Source organism: Gracilinanus agilis, chromosome 4 (genome assembly GCF_016433145.1).
Source record: "Gracilinanus agilis isolate LMUSP501 chromosome 4, AgileGrace, whole genome shotgun sequence".
Lineage (NCBI taxonomy): Eukaryota > Metazoa > Chordata > Mammalia > Didelphimorphia > Didelphidae > Gracilinanus > Gracilinanus agilis.
In genome coordinates this window covers 35,152,492-35,169,682 of record NC_058133.1, presented here as the reverse complement: position 1 = coordinate 35,169,682, position 17,191 = coordinate 35,152,492, and the positions used below count along the sequence as shown (strand labels likewise).

The following is a 17,191-nucleotide window of genomic DNA, read 5'->3' as shown; positions in this document are numbered from 1 at the left end:
CAATGGCTTCCTAGAGTAGTCTGCCAATATGACTTGAGCCCATATCACTGGGCATCAGCAAGGTCTGTCCCAAAACACAGGGCCAAATGTTTCCCAAAGCCTTTGCAGACCTCAGAGGCTAGTCTAGTGCCTCATTTTCCAGAGCAGGGAACAGCCTCATGTGTCTCACTCTTTCCTCTGACCAGCTGGAACCCCCTGGGCTCAGTGATTGGACTTCAGGCTTTTGAATCTCTCTCACACTGCCACTCAATAAAGGTTTCCTTGAATGACCAGTTGAGATTCATACACTGAGGACAAGGAGAGGAACACAGGGCTAAGGGATGGTCAGGCCCCTGCCTGTTGTCACAGGGAGAAGAGACCTGGCAGACCTGGTCAGCCTGGCCTGAGCCCCCTGCTGCCTCACAGCATCAGCAGAGACAAGTACTCAGAGGTCAGCAAATGAGCATGATTGAGCAAAGCCTGGGGGCAGGGAATGAGAGGCCCTGAAAGGCAGGTGAGAACTTTCTCTAGAGAGAGGCATTGCCTTTCTCTGTTCATCCTAAGAGCTAGGAGAACTATAGGCCCTTTTTGCAGGGCCAGCCATCAGCCTAGGAATAAGAAGACCCAGCTTGCTTTCAGTTCGGACTTACAGTCCTTGTGTGACCATGGAAAAGCCAAACCCTTTCACCTCTGTGGTCCTAAGTTTTGACCACCTTAGCTGAGGACCTGCTCTTGTCCTAGCACTGGACAAGACACAGGACAAGACATAGCCTGAGTGATGGGAGCCCTCCTTGGGAACAGACTCAGAGTCAGGAGAAATGAGCTCTGAGGGGTGGGGAAGGGGTTCATATATGGGACTCTGAAGGACCCGAAGACTAATGATTGACACATGGAGCACCTCAAAGCACACTCATTTCTTAGTGAATCCTCACAAGCTCCCTGGTGAGGAAACCCACTATCCGGATCCTCCCACCTCCTTGCCATTTCATAAAGAAGCAAACCAAGGCTCAGAGATGGCCAGAAAGTGTCAAAGGGAGGATTTGGGCCTTGGCCTCTGGATTCTAAGGGCAACATCAAATTGCTCAGTATTGGAATTTAGGGAGGAGAGGCAATGAGCAGCCCTGCCTACCTAAGTCAGGACTTGGGACAAAATTGCCATTCAATCTCTGCTTGTGGACTGATGGTTAAGGTGAAGCCAGATGTTGGACAGCCTTAAATGACAGATTGAGGAAAGAGGAGAAATGGAAAGAGAAGAATCCTTGGATTTCTGAGTTCTAAAGAGCCCCACAAAAGAACCCAATATCTGTAGCATCCCTAATGAGAATCTACCCCATGGAGCATTGCATGGGCTGCCATTCACCGTGTGGTGAAAGACCTCCAAGTTTGGGGAGCCCATCTCCTTCCAGGGCAGCCTATGCCCCTGGAAACTAGCTCTTATCCCAAGTTTTTCCTCAGATAGCCTCTTTGCAGCTTCCTTTCATCCCCGATTCTGCCCCCTGAGGCCAAGCAGAACAAGCCTAATGCTTTTTCCATATGGCAGCTCTTTCTGTTTTTGAAGACAGCTGTCATGGTTCCCCTGTGGCCTCTTGGGCCACTTGGATAGTTGAGTTTTTTTTATCTCCTGCCAATATTGAAGGATGCCAGAGCCCCACCTGCTTGGCTCTGACAGCAGAGAGCTGGCTCTCCCCTGTGTTCCCCTTGAGCAGCTTGCTACCTCCCACGTGGAGTCCTTTCAGAGCTGGGGCAGGTGCTGAAGGTCTTATGGGTAGGTCTCAAACTGGTCCCCAGTGTGTTCACGGACATCTTTTTCTGTATATACTTTCCATTCCATCTCCCCATTGCACACCGAGCCCCACACACTCCATCTCAGCTCCCCCTTCCAGTCTCTTTGTACCATCTTCCTCCTGATCACAAAGACACCAAACCTCCACCCCTCAGACTCCACCTCTTTCTTCACCCTTCACATCTAGGCTTGTCTATTCTTCCATGCATTCTCCACAAGACTGGGAGACATTGATTCCTAACTTGAGTAGGTCCCTTCCCTTTCTGGACTTCATATCTTTTGTCATATTCAAACTCTGGGAGTTGTGAGTCTCACCTTGGTTGACAGTTGAAGACATCGGAATGTTCCCAGATGCCGTGAGGACAAGAGGAAAGGCAGTTGGCCAGAGGATATAAATACCCTGACAGCCATCTGACAAGGCCCTTTAGGCTTTGACCCTTGGCCAGGAACCCTTGGGCTTGGACATTGATCTCTGATCTTGGAGCATTGACCCGTGGGTCCTCTGATTCTCTCTGAATTCCCCCTAGATATTTAGACATCTGAACCATCATTAGACATTTAGGTATCCGGGCCCGGGTGGGAACCGGGAAGAGGGAAGGAGAAGAAGCAGAGGGAGGTAAGGAGGTATTTCCTGACAGCTGTAGGACTGACATAACAACTGGCAATGGGAAGCTGAGAGGGATCACTGATATCTGTATCAACCAAGCAGATTGCTTTCTCTGGTTTGGCCGTGGCCAAGCTGAGCCAGAGGTGAAGAACAAGAGCTCCAGCATTACTGAAACAGCCTACAGTCCTGAGGGATTAGTGATCATAGCCATTAGTGACAGGGTCTCCTATCCCCAATCCATTCCTGATTATTCCTTTCCCTAATATCTATAAAGTTTATTAAGTACCTTCCCGAGTGATTATTATATCACAACCCTTGGGGAGGGAGCAACACAGTCAGATGAAAAGGTTATTCAAGGCTAATAGAGCCCAATATTAATAATCAATCCAACCCCAGGTGGGACCTGAAAGGGTTACCTATCCACCTGACCTTTAGGGATCCTATCTGGGCGCTGTTATCATGAAGGGGCAGTTATTATAACATCCAGCTTGAGTGACAGGACTCGGGTGTCCTTGCACCAGCTATCAAGGGAATCCAAAGCACAGCTTCCCTGATTAATATACCCTAAAATAATATAATAGTAGAGAAAGATACCTTCTTTATAACACTTTGCACTAGCCTTCTCTCCCTGCCCCATCTCCATGCCAAAATATTCTCTCTCCTCACATCCACCTTTTGTGATCCCCGATTTCCTTCAAGACTTAGAAATATTGCTTGAAGAATGACTTGTGTATGTCCACCTCCAGAGAAAGAACTGATAGAATAGAAATCTAGCAAGACATGGTTCTATATATACATATGTCTTTTTGTTAAATGGTGCTTTCTTCAGTATGGGGAGGAGAGGGAGGGTGGGAGATATCTGGGAATTTTAATATAACAAATTAATTCATTTTTTAAAAAGCCTCAGCCCAAATGCTTTGTCTGATTGATTACCTCGTTCCCTAAAGCCCCAGATCACATGGCATTTAACACACATTTTAAATGTATTTATTTGTGTGTGTATAGATGTGTATCAGTGTCAGTTGTAATAGTTTGAGCTTCACTCAGGCCAGTCTCCTGATAGTTTAGGTTCAAATGGAGCATGAAATAAAACACTTGTAATCCATCCAGCAGTTAACAAAAGAAGCCTTACTTAGCCCTACCAGGAGAAAGATGCTCACTGAGAATAAAGGATTCATTCAGATGAGCTCACTCCCCAGTCTTGCTCTTGGTGCTAGTCTGATGCCTCACAGGGACTCTGAGCCAATGAAGAGTTTCAAAATCTTTTTGAATACCAACCTTTTAAGAGAATGCATGGAGTTGGGCAATTGTTTTCATTAAGCCTCTACTTATTTTCTTTTCCTTAGAATGTAAGCTCCTTGAGAGCAGGAACTGCTGTTGCTCTTGTCCTTGGGTCCCCACTGCTTACCTTAGTGTCTGGCACACAGCTCATGCTTAATAAATGCTTGTTGATTGACTTATGACTCAGATTAGTCACTTCCTCCCAAGATCTACACCACCTCAGTTCTTCATCCTCAGGATCGTACCAAGACAAGCCTGGCAAATTGGGCCTAATTAGACTCCTTGATTCCAGGTTCCTCTTTCCAAACAATGGTGTGGATGCTGACAGATTCATCTTTAGCCCAGATTGGATTATGCTGTGCCCTGACTCAGAAACCTTATGGTACCATTGCCTCCAGAACCATGTCCAAACTCCAGCTGCATTTAGGCGTGGCATGACCCCTTCCCCAGCTTCTCCATCATCTCCCCAACCTACAAAGCTAGCCAAGTTGGGAGCCTGGTTGTCTTCTGATCACTAGCCTTTCATTGCCAGCTAGTCCCAGAATCACCATGGCACTCACCAACAAGTGGTCAGTTATCCAACCTCCCCTTAAAAAACCAGTGATGACAGGAAACACCCTACTTCCCCAGACCCCTTTTGGATGGCTCTAATAGGAAAATTTACTTTATTTTGATGATAAAAGAGAGGCTGTGAGACAGGGGTGGTGGCAGCAGAGCTAGCCTCAGCCTCAGGAAGACCAGGATTCCAGGCCTGTCTGATAATGTCCATAGGAGCCGGGGCACATTCTTGCAGGAAAGCCTCAGCCAGGCTCCATTTCCTTATCTTCTCCCCTTCCATATCCATAACCTCACTCATCTCCCCCCACTTTGCCCCTCCAGTTCTGGAGTCAAGATCAAACTAACTCTGTCACTGAGTCCCACTCCTAATCACTTTGCAGACCAAAGTTCCCCAGACCACACCACTGCCCATTAGAGCATTGTCTTCCCCATTAGAACAGGAGCTTTTTGAGGGCAAAGGACTCATTTGTGTCCCCATTGCTTAGCTTAGCTGAGTGCTTAGTATATATCCTGAGTGTTTCATAAATGCTTTTCATTCTTTTCCATTCATTAATTCTTCCATTTCCTCATCCTCTAAGCACTGCAGACAACTCTCTAGGACTAGATTTCAGGGTAGCTGACTGTGCATTGGGAAATGAAATCCCTGGACCAGTCTAAAAAATCTCCATCTTCACTATGTGGCCCTCCCTCCTCTCCTCCAAAAGATTAAGGCTGCCTACCTCCCCACCTTTTAGGGATCTTTGTCCAGTCAAGTCTCCTAGCCAGCTTTCCCTGTGGCCCCATCCTTCAGGCTGAAGCCAGATTAATCTTCTCACTGGGTGATTTCCAGCTCAGAAACTTTCCATAATTCTCCATTGCCTAAAGAACATCTCATTGGGTGTTCTGGAGAACAGAGGGGCATCAGAGGGCATTTGGAAGGGGAAAGAACCCCAAAGGCTGGAACCTGAGTCCTCTAGCTTGAGATTCCTCACCCGCCTTGTCCCTCCTTCTTGGAACACCGCCCCACACACCACCAGCAGTCTCCCTAGGAGGGGACAAGCAAGACAGAGAGCTAGAATGATGGAAATCCCCGAGTGGACTGTGTCTTTGCGAACCAGCCTGTTGAGACCCCTAGCCTGTTCTCTCGAGACTTGAACTACCTCAAACCCCAACTCCAAGTCGGAAGGTCAGCTTTGAAGGATGGGGCGTAAGGGGGGGGGAGGTGCCTCAAGGAGATAAGAGTTGTGTTGGATGTTAGGGAAATGCTGGAAGCCGAGAGCTTTAGCCCAGTGGAACAGGCTTTCTCCAAAGACGGTAAGCTCCCCATCCCTGAATGTATTCAAGCCAAGGCTGGGAATGTCTCCAGCAGCAGGGATGATCTGTCATCCAGATTCAGGCCGTTGCACCCCACAGCCTAGAGTATCCGGGGTGGGAGAAGATCTAAAGAGGGGTCCCGGAGTTCAGAGGCTTGCGAGTCCTGCCCTGGCGCCCCCTGGACCCTGGGCTACCCCAGGCCTTCATTAGGCACCTCACACTTAACACACACACTAATATACCCCCAACGTTAGACATCTACACACACATCCCCAGCTTCTCCCCTCCACTCTGCCTCCTGTTCCGCTTTAGCCTCGGATCTGGCTCTTCATTGGTCACATTCGTAATAAGCCCCCGCCTTAGCCGTAATTCATTGGTTCCATTCCTCATGAGACCACGCCCTCATTTAGCTCCGATCTCTCATTGGTCTCAGTTCCTCGTTAGGCTTCGCCCTCCGTCGGCGTCTCCAGCCTCTCGCGAGGAAGGTGGGTCTCGGAGGAAGTCCTGCCCCGAGTCCTGGAGCCAATGGCGGATGGCAGTTGGGGCCGTTGAGTTTGAAGGGACCAATGGGAGCGCGGCGGGAGCCTTCAAATGGCGGCGGCCGGAAATGCCCTGCCTACGCGGGCAGTGGAGGCGGCAGCAGCGGCCGAGGACGGAGAGAGACTGGGCGTAGGTACGAGGAGGCCGGGTGCGAGGGAATTGAGGGCTTGGGTCCGAGCGTGGATTATGGGCTAATTGCGTGCCCTCCGGACGGACGGAGGCCCTACTGGAGCTGGGGTTAGAGAGAGGTGAGGGCTTGCTGAGTCAAGGCTCCGACGATCGTGGGGAGGATGGTGGGAGCCGCTGAGGACCCGAGTCCCTGGGGTCTGAGGAAGTCGCGGCCGGCCCGAGGGGCGAGGGCCTCCCTGGGGCGGAATGGAGCATTCCTTGGTCCGGTGCCACGCGGGCGGACTCTACCTGGAAATGAGCGAGGGGCGTGAAGGGGGTGCGGCCCAGAAGACCTGGATGGCCAGCTGGAACGAGGACTCCTTTCCCGCATGCAGGGGGGTAGCTGGAGCAAAGAACCGAAAGTGAGGGGAAAGGAGGCATCAGGGCCTGACCTTGGGGAGGGGAGAAGATTGCGACCAGGCTTGCGGGACTGGAGCCCTTGGGAAAGAGTTTGGGTGTGGGATGCTCCGTGGGGCTGGACCCACATAGCGGGTGGTACCAATCTGTAGGGAAAGACTCGAGATTTTTAAATGCAGCCTTATCCGAAGCTTCTTTATTTTGGCAAACATTTCCCAGTTGTATTTCAATATGGCTCAGGCCTGAATCGAGGGTGTTTTATGGTCAGCAGGCTGGACAGCTGGGCATCCCTGTTCTTGGGCACCATGAAAGGGAGGTAATGAGGGCAGCTAGGTGTTTCAGTGGATTGAGAGCCGAGACTGGGTTCAAATGTGCCCTCAGATAACTCCCCTTGGTGTGACCCTCAGCAAGTCACTTAATACCACCCCACCCCACCCCCATTGCCTAGCTCTTTTTCCTTGGAACCAAAACATAGTATTAATTCTAAGATGGGGACTAAAGGGTTTTTTGTTTTTTTAAGAAAGGGAAGGAGGGACAGATGTGTCTTGGGCTTACTGGGTCATTATTTCCAAAATAAACTGGGGGGAGGGGAGAAGTCAGGAAAGAAACCATGGAAAAGGCAACCACTGGCCTGAGCCTGGGGGAGGAAAAACTTGCAAATAAAGGTGAGGAGGTGGACAAAAGGCCAGAGATGAGAAGTGAGAAACCACAAGAAGGGTGGAAAATAATATGGGGAGCTTCCTTCCTAAAGCTAGGAAGGTAGATTGAAGTCCTGGAGGCCAGGGCTTTAAATGCCAATCTGGAGAAGTTTTAATTTATTTGATACCAGCTCAAGTCAGTGGACACCCACTGGATTAGGTAGACGGAATGGCATGGTCACCCCTTCTATGTGTAGCAGGATCTTGTTGGTAGCTGTGTGGAAGCTGCAGGCAGGCTTACCCAGAGGAGGTTTAGTACTTCTCAGGAGAGGTGGCAGGAGTAGGGAGTACAGGGAAGAGTCCAAGAGCCAGGAGATGAGGACGGGAGGATGGAGCCCCTCTCTGGAAGGGAGTTTTCTATGAGAAAGGGAGATGCTGATTCTGAGGTGCCTGCCAGTTCCTGATGCCTAACAAGCAAGTAATAGGTAGTGGAGGACTACAGCTTTGTCTGGAGTTTGGAGTTTCTGGAGTTGGTGGGGTCACCAGAAGGAGGGAATGAAAGATAAGAGCATTTCCCCACAAAAATGGTCAGACCTGAGTGTTGCCTTGCCAGCTAGTTACATTGTGGGGTACAGAGGTAGGTTCTTAGCATATGTTTGTTTATTGCCTGTGGACTGTCTTGGGGTCAAAAAGCCTGGAAAGAACCTGGGTAGTGAGAGCTGAGGAGTAGTCTGGCACCTCACCCCCCCTCCCCAAATCAGCAGAGTGGGCAGCTCTTCCCCTGATGCAGGCTCCTTACCCTTCACTGATGTCCCAACCTCCTGCCTGGTCTCCTTGCCTGCCCTCTCTCTTCCCAGCCTTTCCACAGCAGGTAGACTGACCACATCCTCAAGAGTCTGTGACTCCCCATTCATTGCTCTTCTAGTTGACCTTCTTTTATAGCATTTGACTTACGTCTCAGCAGACTTTTAATATTCCTACACCTGTGTCCCAGCCTTTCCAGCCTTTGCACTGCCTTCCCACTCACCCCTGTCTTCTCCACTCCACCTTCCTTTTTTAAACTCTTACTTTTTGTCCTAGTAACAACTCTGAGACTGAAGGGTACAGGCTAAACAAATGAGGGTAGGTGAATCACCCATGTCCAGGCCTGTCACTCTATCTACTGAGCCTCCTAGCTGCCCCCAACCACTAAACTTTTTTCTTTTCTTAAACCCTTACCTTCCACCTTAGAATCAATACTATGTATTGGTTCTAAGGCAGAAGAGTGGTAAGAGCTAGACAATGTGGGTCAAGTGACTTGCCCAGCCTCACCCAGCTAGGAAATGTCTGAGGCCAGATTGGAACCTAGGACCTCCTGTCTCTAGGCCTGGCTCTCAATCCACTGGGCTACCCAGCTGCCTCCTAAACTTTTTTCTTGATAGGCTCAGATGTAGGTGCCCTCCCTGCTATATATGTATATTTTGCACTGACTTAGTTTCTTGAGCACTGCTCCTTTTCCATGTTTGTCTTTATGCTCCAGCCCAGAGAGCAATTCCTAGCATATATTAGGTGCTTGGGACATTTTTCTTGATTGATTCTTGCCCTTGAACACAAGATTCCCCTGGATCCTCTTTTTGCCGTTGTCTGGAGTGTCCTTCAAGTAGAGTTCTCTCTCCCTGTCTTTTTTTTCCCCCTCAAACCCTTACCTTCTGTCTTAGAATCAATACTGAGTATCAGGTCCCAGGCAGAAAAGTGGTAATGGCTAGGCAATGAAGGTTAAGTGACTTGCCCAGGGTCACACAGCTACCCAGGACTTCCAAATCTCTAGAACTGGCTCTATCCACTGAACCATCTAGCTGCCCCATCCTCTCCTGTTCTTCATTTTACTCTTTACAAATCTGATAGCAGCTCAGAGTGTTGAGTTAGGAAGTCCCCAGTGCCAGTGCTACCTCTGACACTTGCCAGCTGTGTTGACCCTAGCCAGTTCACTAACCCTCCCATTGTGGGTCTTAATTTCCTCATCTGTAAGATGGAGGAAAAAAAAAAACAGCACCTGCCTCCTTGGGGTATCATGAGAGTCTGAGAGTCGAGTGCAATAACATGTAAAGTGCTTTGCAAACACTAGCTATTACTAGATACTCTTAAGGCTGAAAGTCCTAATTATGTTTTGACATTGACCTTCTGCATGCCTTCTCAGAAAGCTTCTTTAAATGCATAGAATGGGTAGCATTACAAAAGAAATCAAGTCTGTTGAAATACAGTCTGCAGTATTTTTCCAAACAAGTTCCCAGCCTCCAGAGCCTTCCAAGGCTTTCTCCTTCCAGTAGGATAAAGCCTCCACTCTCATTTTTAGCCTCCCTTTTTCCAAAGGTCCAATCTATCCTAGACTTTCTCCTTGCTCTACAATTTCCTCCTCTGGGCTGCTCTCTCCTGATTTCTGTCCTTGTGCTATTGATTGTTTAAGCTCAGTTGTAGGACTTTGACATTTATCCCTGCAATTGCAATTTATGTCTATAGTGCCCATCCCATCATCTTTGGCTCCTCACCTCCTTCCACAGTTTTTTTGTTTTGTTTTGTATTTAAACCCTTACCCTCTGTTTTAGAATCAACACTGTGTATTGGCTCCAAGGCAGAAGAGCGGTAAGGGCTAGGCAATAGGGGTTAAGTGACTTGCCCAGGGTCACACAGCGAGAAAGTGTCCGAGGCCAGATTTGAACCCAGGACCTCCCATCTCTAGGCCTGGCTCTCAATCCAATGGAGGGCTTCATCTTTGGTCATTTCCCTGCGTCTCCTCAAGAGCTCTGAGGACTGCTGGCCTCTGTTTCCAGGTCTGGTACCATGGCTCAGTTTGTGTTTGAGAATGACCTGCATTCACTGCTCCAGCTGGACACATCTATTGTCAATGCACCCCCTGCCCGATGGCAGCGCAAAGCCAAGGAAACCCCTGGGCCACCCCCTTCCCCAATGCGCACGGCCAACCGATCCCATAGCTCTAGTAGAACGCCGGGCCGGACTCCTGGTAAGGACAAGGGGACCTGGGGCTAGGATGGGGGGAATGTGTGAAGAACAGACCTTTGTGGCCTGGCTTGGGAGTCATGGGATAGGACAAACCCTTCCAGCCTGTCTTTCTTCTCAGGCAAATCTAGTTCTAAGACACAGAGCACCCCCAGTAAAGCCGGGGGGGATCGCTACATCCCCCATCGAAGCACTTCCCAGATGGAGGTAGCCAGCTTCCTGCTAAGCAAGGAGAATCAACCAGCCAACCACACGCCCACCAGGAAGGTGTGTGGGGGAGGTGGGCGGGGGGGTGGGGGGTGGATGGGACACTGAACAAGACATGCAGCCACTGGGAAGTCACCTGCCCACAGACAAGAGCAGGGCATTCTTGGAGGAAAGCTGGTCCATGACCCTCCTGCCCTTGACCCCTGCCCTCCTCAGGAGCAGCAGAAAGCCTGGTCCTTGAACCTGAATGGTTTCGATGTGGAAGAAGCCAAGATCCTCCGGCTCAGTGGGAAGCCCCAGAATGCCCCTGAGGGCTATCAGAACAGCCTTCGGGTGCTCTATAGTCAGAAGGCCACCCCAGGCTCCAGCAGGAAGAAGACCTGTCGCTACATCCCCTCCCTCCCTGACCGAATCCTAGACGCCCCCGAGATCCGCAATGACTACTGTGAGTGGCCCTGGGAAGCTTTGGGAGTCAGGGCGAGATGGGGAGAGTCAGTAATCCTGGATGCAGCCTCCCTCTACTCTCTGCCTTAGACCTGAACCTCATGGACTGGAGCTGTGGCAACGTGCTGGCTGTGGCTCTGGACACATCAGTATACCTGTGGAGTGCAGGCTCCGGGGAGATCCTGCAGCTGCTGCAGACAGAGCGGCCCGGGGACTATGTGTCCTCTGTGGCCTGGATCAAGGAGGGAAACTACCTGGCTGTGGGCACCAGCAGTGCAGAGGTTCAGGTGAGGCCCAGATCTTCCTCCCTGACCCCCAGGGGCCCTGAGGGGCAGCAACAATCTGAGACAGGGCCTCTGATCATCGATCCCTCTCTCCCTAGCTGTGGGACGTCCAGCAGCAGAAACGGCTCCGAAACATGAGCAGCCACACAGCCCGTGTGGGCGCCCTGTCCTGGAACAGCTACATCCTTTCCAGGTCTGAGCTTGGGCCCTCGTCCCCGAAGGCTCTGAGTGTACTCCATCCATCCGGCTCAGTCCTCCCTTTCCCTCACACACACACACACACACATACACATCTTGTCATGCATGGTCCTGCTGGGAGGGAGGCGAGGTTTGTTTGGACTGGACAGCTGGGGGTACGAAGGGCCTCTGAGTCCCCATCTTAGTAGCCATCTCCTCCTCCCAGTGGGTCTCGGTCTGGCCACGTCCATCACCACGATGTCCGAGTGGCTGAACACCATGTAGCCACACTGAGTGGACACAGCCAAGAAGTGTGTGGCCTACGCTGGTCCCCTGATGGCCGTTACCTGGCTAGTGGTGGCAATGACAACTTGGTGAACGTGTGGCCCAGTGCCCCTGGCGATGGGGGCTGGGGACCCCTGCAGACCTTCACTCAGCATGTGGGAGCAGTCAAGGTGAGAGGCTGGGGCAGCTTGGGGCAGGGGGGCTGCCACGTGGGGTTGGTGCCCTCCTAACCCTTGTTCTTCCCCTCTTCTGCTAGGCTGTGGCCTGGTGTCCCTGGCAGTCCAACGTGCTGGCCACCGGAGGTGGCACCAGCGACCGGCACATCCGCATCTGGAACGTTTGCTCAGGGGCATGTCTCAGTGCTGTGGATGCCCAGTCCCAGGTGTGCGCTATCCTCTGGTCCCCACACTACAAAGAACTCATTTCTGGCCATGGCTTTGCCCAGAACCAGCTGGTCATCTGGAAGTACCCCAGCATGGCCAAGGTGGCTGAGCTCAAAGGTCACACGGCCCGAGTGCTGAGCCTGACCATGAGCCCCGACGGCTGTACCGTGGCCTCAGCCGCTGCTGACGAGACCCTGCGCCTGTGGCGCTGCTTTGAGCTGGATCCTGCGCAGCGGCGGGAGCGGGAGAAGGCGAGTGCAGCCAAAAGCAGCCTCATCCACCAGGGCATCCGCTGAGGCCGGCCCCAGCTCCCTCCCACTTCCCTGGGTTTTATTTTTCTAATAAAGACATGTGTCGCCTGCCACCTCCACTGTCCTCTCTTCTGCCCCAATATGGGCACCACCTGGGAGGGCTTGACTGGAGAAAGTCCACTCTCCTCAGACACTTCTAGATGAATAAGCTGGGGCCGGCCCAGCTCTTCCCTTGGCCACATAGTACACACCAGTCCCCTGATGTTTCCTGTCACTTTAATTAAGACACATGTGAGTGAGCAGCCCCTGTGGGCCGTGTTCTCCCAACCCCGAGCCCCTCCAACTTTAGGGCATGTGTGGGGTGAGAACCAAGTCCCCGGTGACCAGGGGAAGATTATTGCTGACCTCTTCAGTGTGAGAAAAGTTAAAAGGCCACAGGCCTGTGGTTGGGGCCAGCCCTGAGTATTCCCTTTCCCCAGACAGACAAGCTGGCCCAGGGTGGGGGGGAAGGGGGCATGTCCAGCTCAAGCTGCACCCCCACCCCCAGGGCTGTGCTGTGGCAGAGGGCAAGGGAGCCCCTGTGGTTAGGGGTAAGGTACTGGGAGAGGGGGTGCTTGTGGTCCCTGTGTGCCAGCTCGTGGGAAGAGGGGAGGGTCCGGCTCAGTCCTCCTGCACTAGCCAGGTCCTGTGACCCACCAGCAGAGACCGAGATGCCAATTGTGGATAGGCAAGACCCCCTGCCCAAATGGAATGGCTGCCCTCGGCGCAGCCCTGAGGCACTTAGGTGGTGGGCGAGGGCCCAGGTGAGACCAGCCTGGCTCAGTTCGCCTTGACTTTGGGCACCCCATTCTGCTGGGCAGCCCTGGGCAGCCGCTTGCCCTTCGTATAGGAATGATACCAGAAGTTGGAGAAGAGCACAAAGAAGATGGTGCCGTACATCCAGATGAGGTGAATGATCACAGGGTACTGGTAGTCACAGCTGGGCAGGAAGTAATACTGAGAGATGTGCAAGGAGACCAGCACAAACTGGATCTGGGGGCAAGAGAGAGAGGACCCGGCTCAGGGCCAAGAGCCTAGGAAGGAGCTGGGGCAAAGCAGGAAGGCTCAGGGCTGGGAAACAGGCTCTCACCAGCTGGATGGCTGTCATGTGCTTCTTCCACCAGAGATAGGGCTGGGCGGCTGGGCCTAAAGCAGACAGCCCATAGTACAGGTACATGATCACATGGACGGAGGAGTTCACCATGGCATGGAAGGAGCCCATTCCTCCTAGGAGCAAAGGAGACAGTCAGTGCATTTCTGCCTTTGAGCTGAGCCTCCTCCCTCCTCTCCCTCTCCTCTCCATCCCCTCCTCACCTGGGGCCACCTTAATGCCCCACCACCAGCTCCAGGGCAGCACCGAATGATGGAAGACATGCAAGAAAGTCACCTGGCCGTCCTTCTTTCGAAGAATGAAGATTACCTGTAGGGGACGGGTAGTGGTCAGGGCAGAGGCTTGGCCTCCCCATGCACTGCCCCTTGTCCACCCCAAACACAGAAATACTCACCGTGTCCATCAACTCAATGAACTTTGAGAAAAGAAAAAGCCAAGCCACTCGAACCATCTGCAAGGGTGGGAGGAAGGAGGAAGGAGCATTAGGTCCTGGGCTCTGCCCTGGCTCCCCGCTGCACTCCTGCCCAGGGCTCTACTTACCCGAAGGGCCTCGGGGTTCTGAGAATAGTCCACAGGGTCACATTGCCATGTGTAGGTGCTTAGCCAGCCAGACATCAGGAACTGAGGCCGAGGAAGAAGCTGGTCAGAGGAGTTGCTCCCCATCCCCAGAAGCCCAAGTCCCTCAGCCCTGGATGCCCACCTTCCCCCAAGCAGGATGCCCCCTGCGGTGTGGGTTCTGGTTCCACAGCAGCCCTCAAGGGCAAGGGCCCCCGACCCACCTCATACACGATGTAGAGGGACAGAGCCACGAGGGAGAAGTTGTAGATGACCATGAAGCCTCGGAGCTGGAACGGTTTGCGATTGGCCATCAGCCGAGGCCCCAGGGACAGAACGAAGTACACATAGGCGATGAGGATGGAGGTCATGAGCAGCGGAGTGTCCATCAGGGGATAGCCCTGGAGCCTGGGGTCTGTGGGGACACGAGCACCAGCTCAGGCCCTGGGGAGGCTGGCTGGGGGGGGGGGGTGGGGGGGCTGCCTGGAGGGACTGCTCTCACCTGCTCTCTTCATCACCTCCTGGTAAAAGTTCACCACGAACTCCATCCTGGCTGGCTAGGCTTCTGGGAAGGGAGGAGGGAAGGTCAGCCCGGGCCCACACAGCTCCCGCTGCCCTTCCCTCCGGCGCTCTGGGGGCAGCAAGGGATAGGGGCGAAGGAGGGAGGCTGCGACCAGGGGAGGAAGCCGGGAAAGGGGCCATGAAGCCCAGCCGGACAGGTGGAGAGGGCGCTCCCTTCCCATCATCTCCCGTGCTGGATCCCCGGCCTCGCTCCCTCCGCTCCTCCCGGGGGCCTCTCGCCGCGGCTCTCCAGCCCGAACCTACCTCTGGCTCTCCCGGGCCCGTTCTGAGGTGCTCAGGGCCCGCAGCTGCACCTGTCTGACTAGATCAGGCGGCGGCCCCGCCCTCCACCCTCGCAGGGCGGGTCCGAGGAGGATCCGGGCCACAGGTCAGCGGCCCGGGGGGTGGGACGGGAGGAGCGGGTGGGCGGGGCCGGCTGCCAGGATTGGGAAAGGACTCACTACCCCGGTCCCGGTAGTAGTCCCGGTCCCCGGACCCCTCCCCAGCCACATTCCCAACTGGCCCAACTGGCTCTCCCCTCGAGGGGGCCCTGCCGGCCGGCCGGAAAGGCTGGGAGCCCCAAGGGGCCTGCGGGGCAGGGGGTGCACAGGGCCTCGAGCCCGGGCTGGAAGGCAGGGGGTGCCTTTCTAGCAAACTGCATTTCCCACGAACTGGAGCCAGAGAGCCAGAAGATGGGAGAAGAAGCTGCCAAACCTGTTCTCTGGTGGCTACGGGGGAAATGGCCGGGCTCGAACCCTGGGGACAGGCGTGGCTAGTGTGTCCAGCTATTGGGAGCGGCTGCTGCCCATGCTGTCAGTGTATAGAAAGAACAGGGGAGGGGGCAGGTTCTCCCCATGGGGCTTTGCTCTGACTTTCCTGACTAGGGCTTCCCTTGGCCCTGACACATTGGGCTAGTTCAGATGCTTAGCTCAAACTTTCTATGTAATAAAACTTCTGAAAAGCAGAAAGCCAAAAGAAAAAAAAAAAAAAAAAAAGGCCTGGCCCTAGGATGGGGGATGCCCCTGGGCCCCTCAGAGGCCTGCCCTGTGCAGAGTGGGTGGCAGGAGTCCCTGGCATGTAAGGGGGAGGGGAGCAGCCACCCCCAAATCACCCCTTTCTGAAGGGAGGGGTCCCAATGGGCAGGCAGGAATGTCAGAGGAGGGGCAGCCACTCTGGGCCCTCTGGAATTCCCTGGCTGGCCACTAGCCAGGCCCAGAGACACAGAACAAAGGCAAAGGAGCCCCAAGTGGGCTGCACACCCGTAAAGAAGGCATCAAAGATTCAGAAAAAGATAGGGATGTCCCCGGCCCAAGGCCCAGAGACAAGGAGGGCTTCTGGCTCCCTCCTGCTGGTAGGTCCTTTTCCGGCTCTCTAGCCAGAGTGACCTGGCACTTCCTCAGAGGAGTCCCTTTTCACTTCACACCAGGTTAAGTTTTGGTGGCTTTCGAGGCTCAGCTGGGTCATGGCAGGGATCCAAGGACCCTCTGGGGCTGGAGGGGCCCTCAGAGGCCATCCATGCCCATGACAGCCACCCTCCTAGCGGCTAGACTTTTGTATTGACTTGTCAGTGTAGAGGCTGGTTCCCTGAGTATAGGTAAAGCCCTCTGCCCAGCCCAGTGCCTGGCACAGCACCCCCAGAGGTGTTTCAGGAGCTGGGCATGCATTCCTGAGAATAAATGCCAGACCCAAGCCCAGAGCAAGGGGCCCAGAGGACTTTGCACACTGGGTGCCTGGCACACCCCAGAACAGTTGTCCAGCATCCCAAGGAGATGGGCAGGCCCCAAACTGCCTGCCCCGGCCCCCCACAAGGGGAGGAGGGGCACTGTCCAAGCCTGCAGCGTCAGGGGGCTCCCCTGCAGGTGTTCAGCCAAAACTTGTGGGCAGTCAGCTGACAGGCTTCCAGGCTGCCAGGCCCAGGCTAGGGCCCCCCACTCCTCCCTGCCCTTCATCATCCCCCGGCCTGAAGAGGGAGCCAGGAAGGCTGACACAGCTGGAGGGGCCAGAGGCCTAGAATGCCGGACAAAGCTGGGCGCCACCCAAAGGAGAAGTTTGTGCCCCCCCTTCCCCGCGGCCTCCGGGCACATGCCCGCGGCGCGGGCTCACTCCTGCTTTCGCACTGCCAGTCACCGTCAGAGCCACACTCACACGCACACGTGCTCCTTCCTTCCTCCCCACCGGAGTTTGGAGAAGGCCCAGGGCCGGCACCCCCCTTCCCTTCCGGGCCGACCCGGCCCAGGGAAAAGGAACATGGGACGGGACAGTGGAAGAGGGTCGGGGGGCTGCCAAACAGAGCCCCACCCTACGCGCCCCGCGCCTGCCCCCGTGCCGAGCCGCGCCCGGAGCCCGAGCCCCGCCTGCCCCGCCCGGGCCCAGGAACTCACCGGGCCGCGCGAGCGCGCGTAGAACTCCTCGGGGCGGGCGCTGGGATGGCCAGACGGGCAGGGGCTGGGGGCGGGGGAGGGGGCGGAGGCGGGCCGCCTGGTGGAGGGCCTGGCCGGGGAGAGCAGGGAAGGGCGCGCCCTGGCCCAGGGCGGTCCGTCCGTCCTTCCTTTCGTTCGGTCGCTCGGTCTGTCCGTCCGTCCCAGAGCCAGCCCGGCTGCCACTTCCTCCTCCTTCGCCTCCTCCGCCGCCTCCGCCTCCGCCTCCGCCTCCTCCTCCTCCTCCGCCGCCGCCGCCGCCGCCGCCGCCGCCGCCAC

At 54.5% G+C, this 17,191-nt stretch overlaps 2 protein-coding genes across 3 annotated transcripts; one reads left to right on the top strand and one right to left on the bottom strand.

Moving 5' to 3' along the window:
* The first annotated feature begins 6,140 nt into the window (after window positions 1-6,140).
* CDC20 (cell division cycle 20) lies at window positions 6,141-12,336 on the top strand. 2 transcript variants are annotated; one of them, XM_044672696.1, is made up of 8 exons: window positions 6,141-6,174; window positions 10,012-10,202; window positions 10,320-10,465; window positions 10,622-10,850; window positions 10,940-11,136; window positions 11,232-11,326; window positions 11,537-11,765; window positions 11,852-12,336. In XM_044672696.1, the coding sequence occupies exons 2-8, from the start codon at window positions 10,022-10,024 to the stop codon at window positions 12,272-12,274; spliced, it is 1,500 nt and encodes a 499-aa protein (XP_044528631.1). In that variant the 5' UTR covers window positions 6,141-6,174; window positions 10,012-10,021; the 3' UTR covers window positions 12,275-12,336. The 2 variants fall into 2 exon arrangements, with proteins under 2 accessions (XP_044528631.1, XP_044528632.1); XM_044672697.1 differs by having other exon boundaries at window positions 6,148-6,170.
* A 152-nt stretch (window positions 12,337-12,488) lies between these two features.
* Window positions 12,489-17,117, bottom strand: ELOVL1 (ELOVL fatty acid elongase 1). The gene is made up of 8 exons (XM_044672698.1): window positions 16,877-17,117; window positions 14,437-14,499; window positions 14,159-14,349; window positions 13,920-14,000; window positions 13,774-13,830; window positions 13,583-13,688; window positions 13,359-13,495; window positions 12,489-13,261 (listed from the first exon to the last, which is right to left on the bottom strand). Exons 2-8 carry the CDS (start codon window positions 14,480-14,482, stop codon window positions 13,049-13,051), a joined length of 831 nt encoding a protein of 276 aa, XP_044528633.1. The 5' UTR covers window positions 14,483-14,499; window positions 16,877-17,117; the 3' UTR covers window positions 12,489-13,048.
* Window positions 17,118-17,191: the final 74 nt, after the last annotated feature.

What these genes read in the sequence shown, in the direction of transcription:
- CDC20 (XM_044672696.1), top strand. Translation starts at nt 10,022, where the DNA reads ATGGCTCAGTTTGTGTTTGAGAATGACCTGCATTCACTGCTCCAGCTG. An exon ending in CCAGCAGTGCAGAGGTTCAG is followed by an intron (nt 11,137 to 11,231) that starts GTGAGGCCCAGA and finishes CTCTCTCCCTAG; the next exon opens with CTGTGGGACGTCCAGCAGCA. An exon ending in AACAGCTACATCCTTTCCAG is followed by an intron (nt 11,327 to 11,536) that starts GTCTGAGCTTGG and finishes TCCTCCTCCCAG; the next exon opens with TGGGTCTCGGTCTGGCCACG.
- ELOVL1 (XM_044672698.1), bottom strand. Translation starts at nt 14,482, where the DNA reads ATGGAGTTCGTGGTGAACTTTTACCAGGAGGTGATGAAGAGAGCAG. An exon ending in TCATTGAGTTGATGGACACG is followed by an intron (nt 13,689 to 13,773) that starts GTGAGTATTTCT and finishes CGTCCCCTACAG; the next exon opens with GTAATCTTCATTCTTCGAAA. An exon ending in ACATGACAGCCATCCAGCTG is followed by an intron (nt 13,262 to 13,358) that starts GTGAGAGCCTGT and finishes TCTTGCCCCCAG; the next exon opens with ATCCAGTTTGTGCTGGTCTC.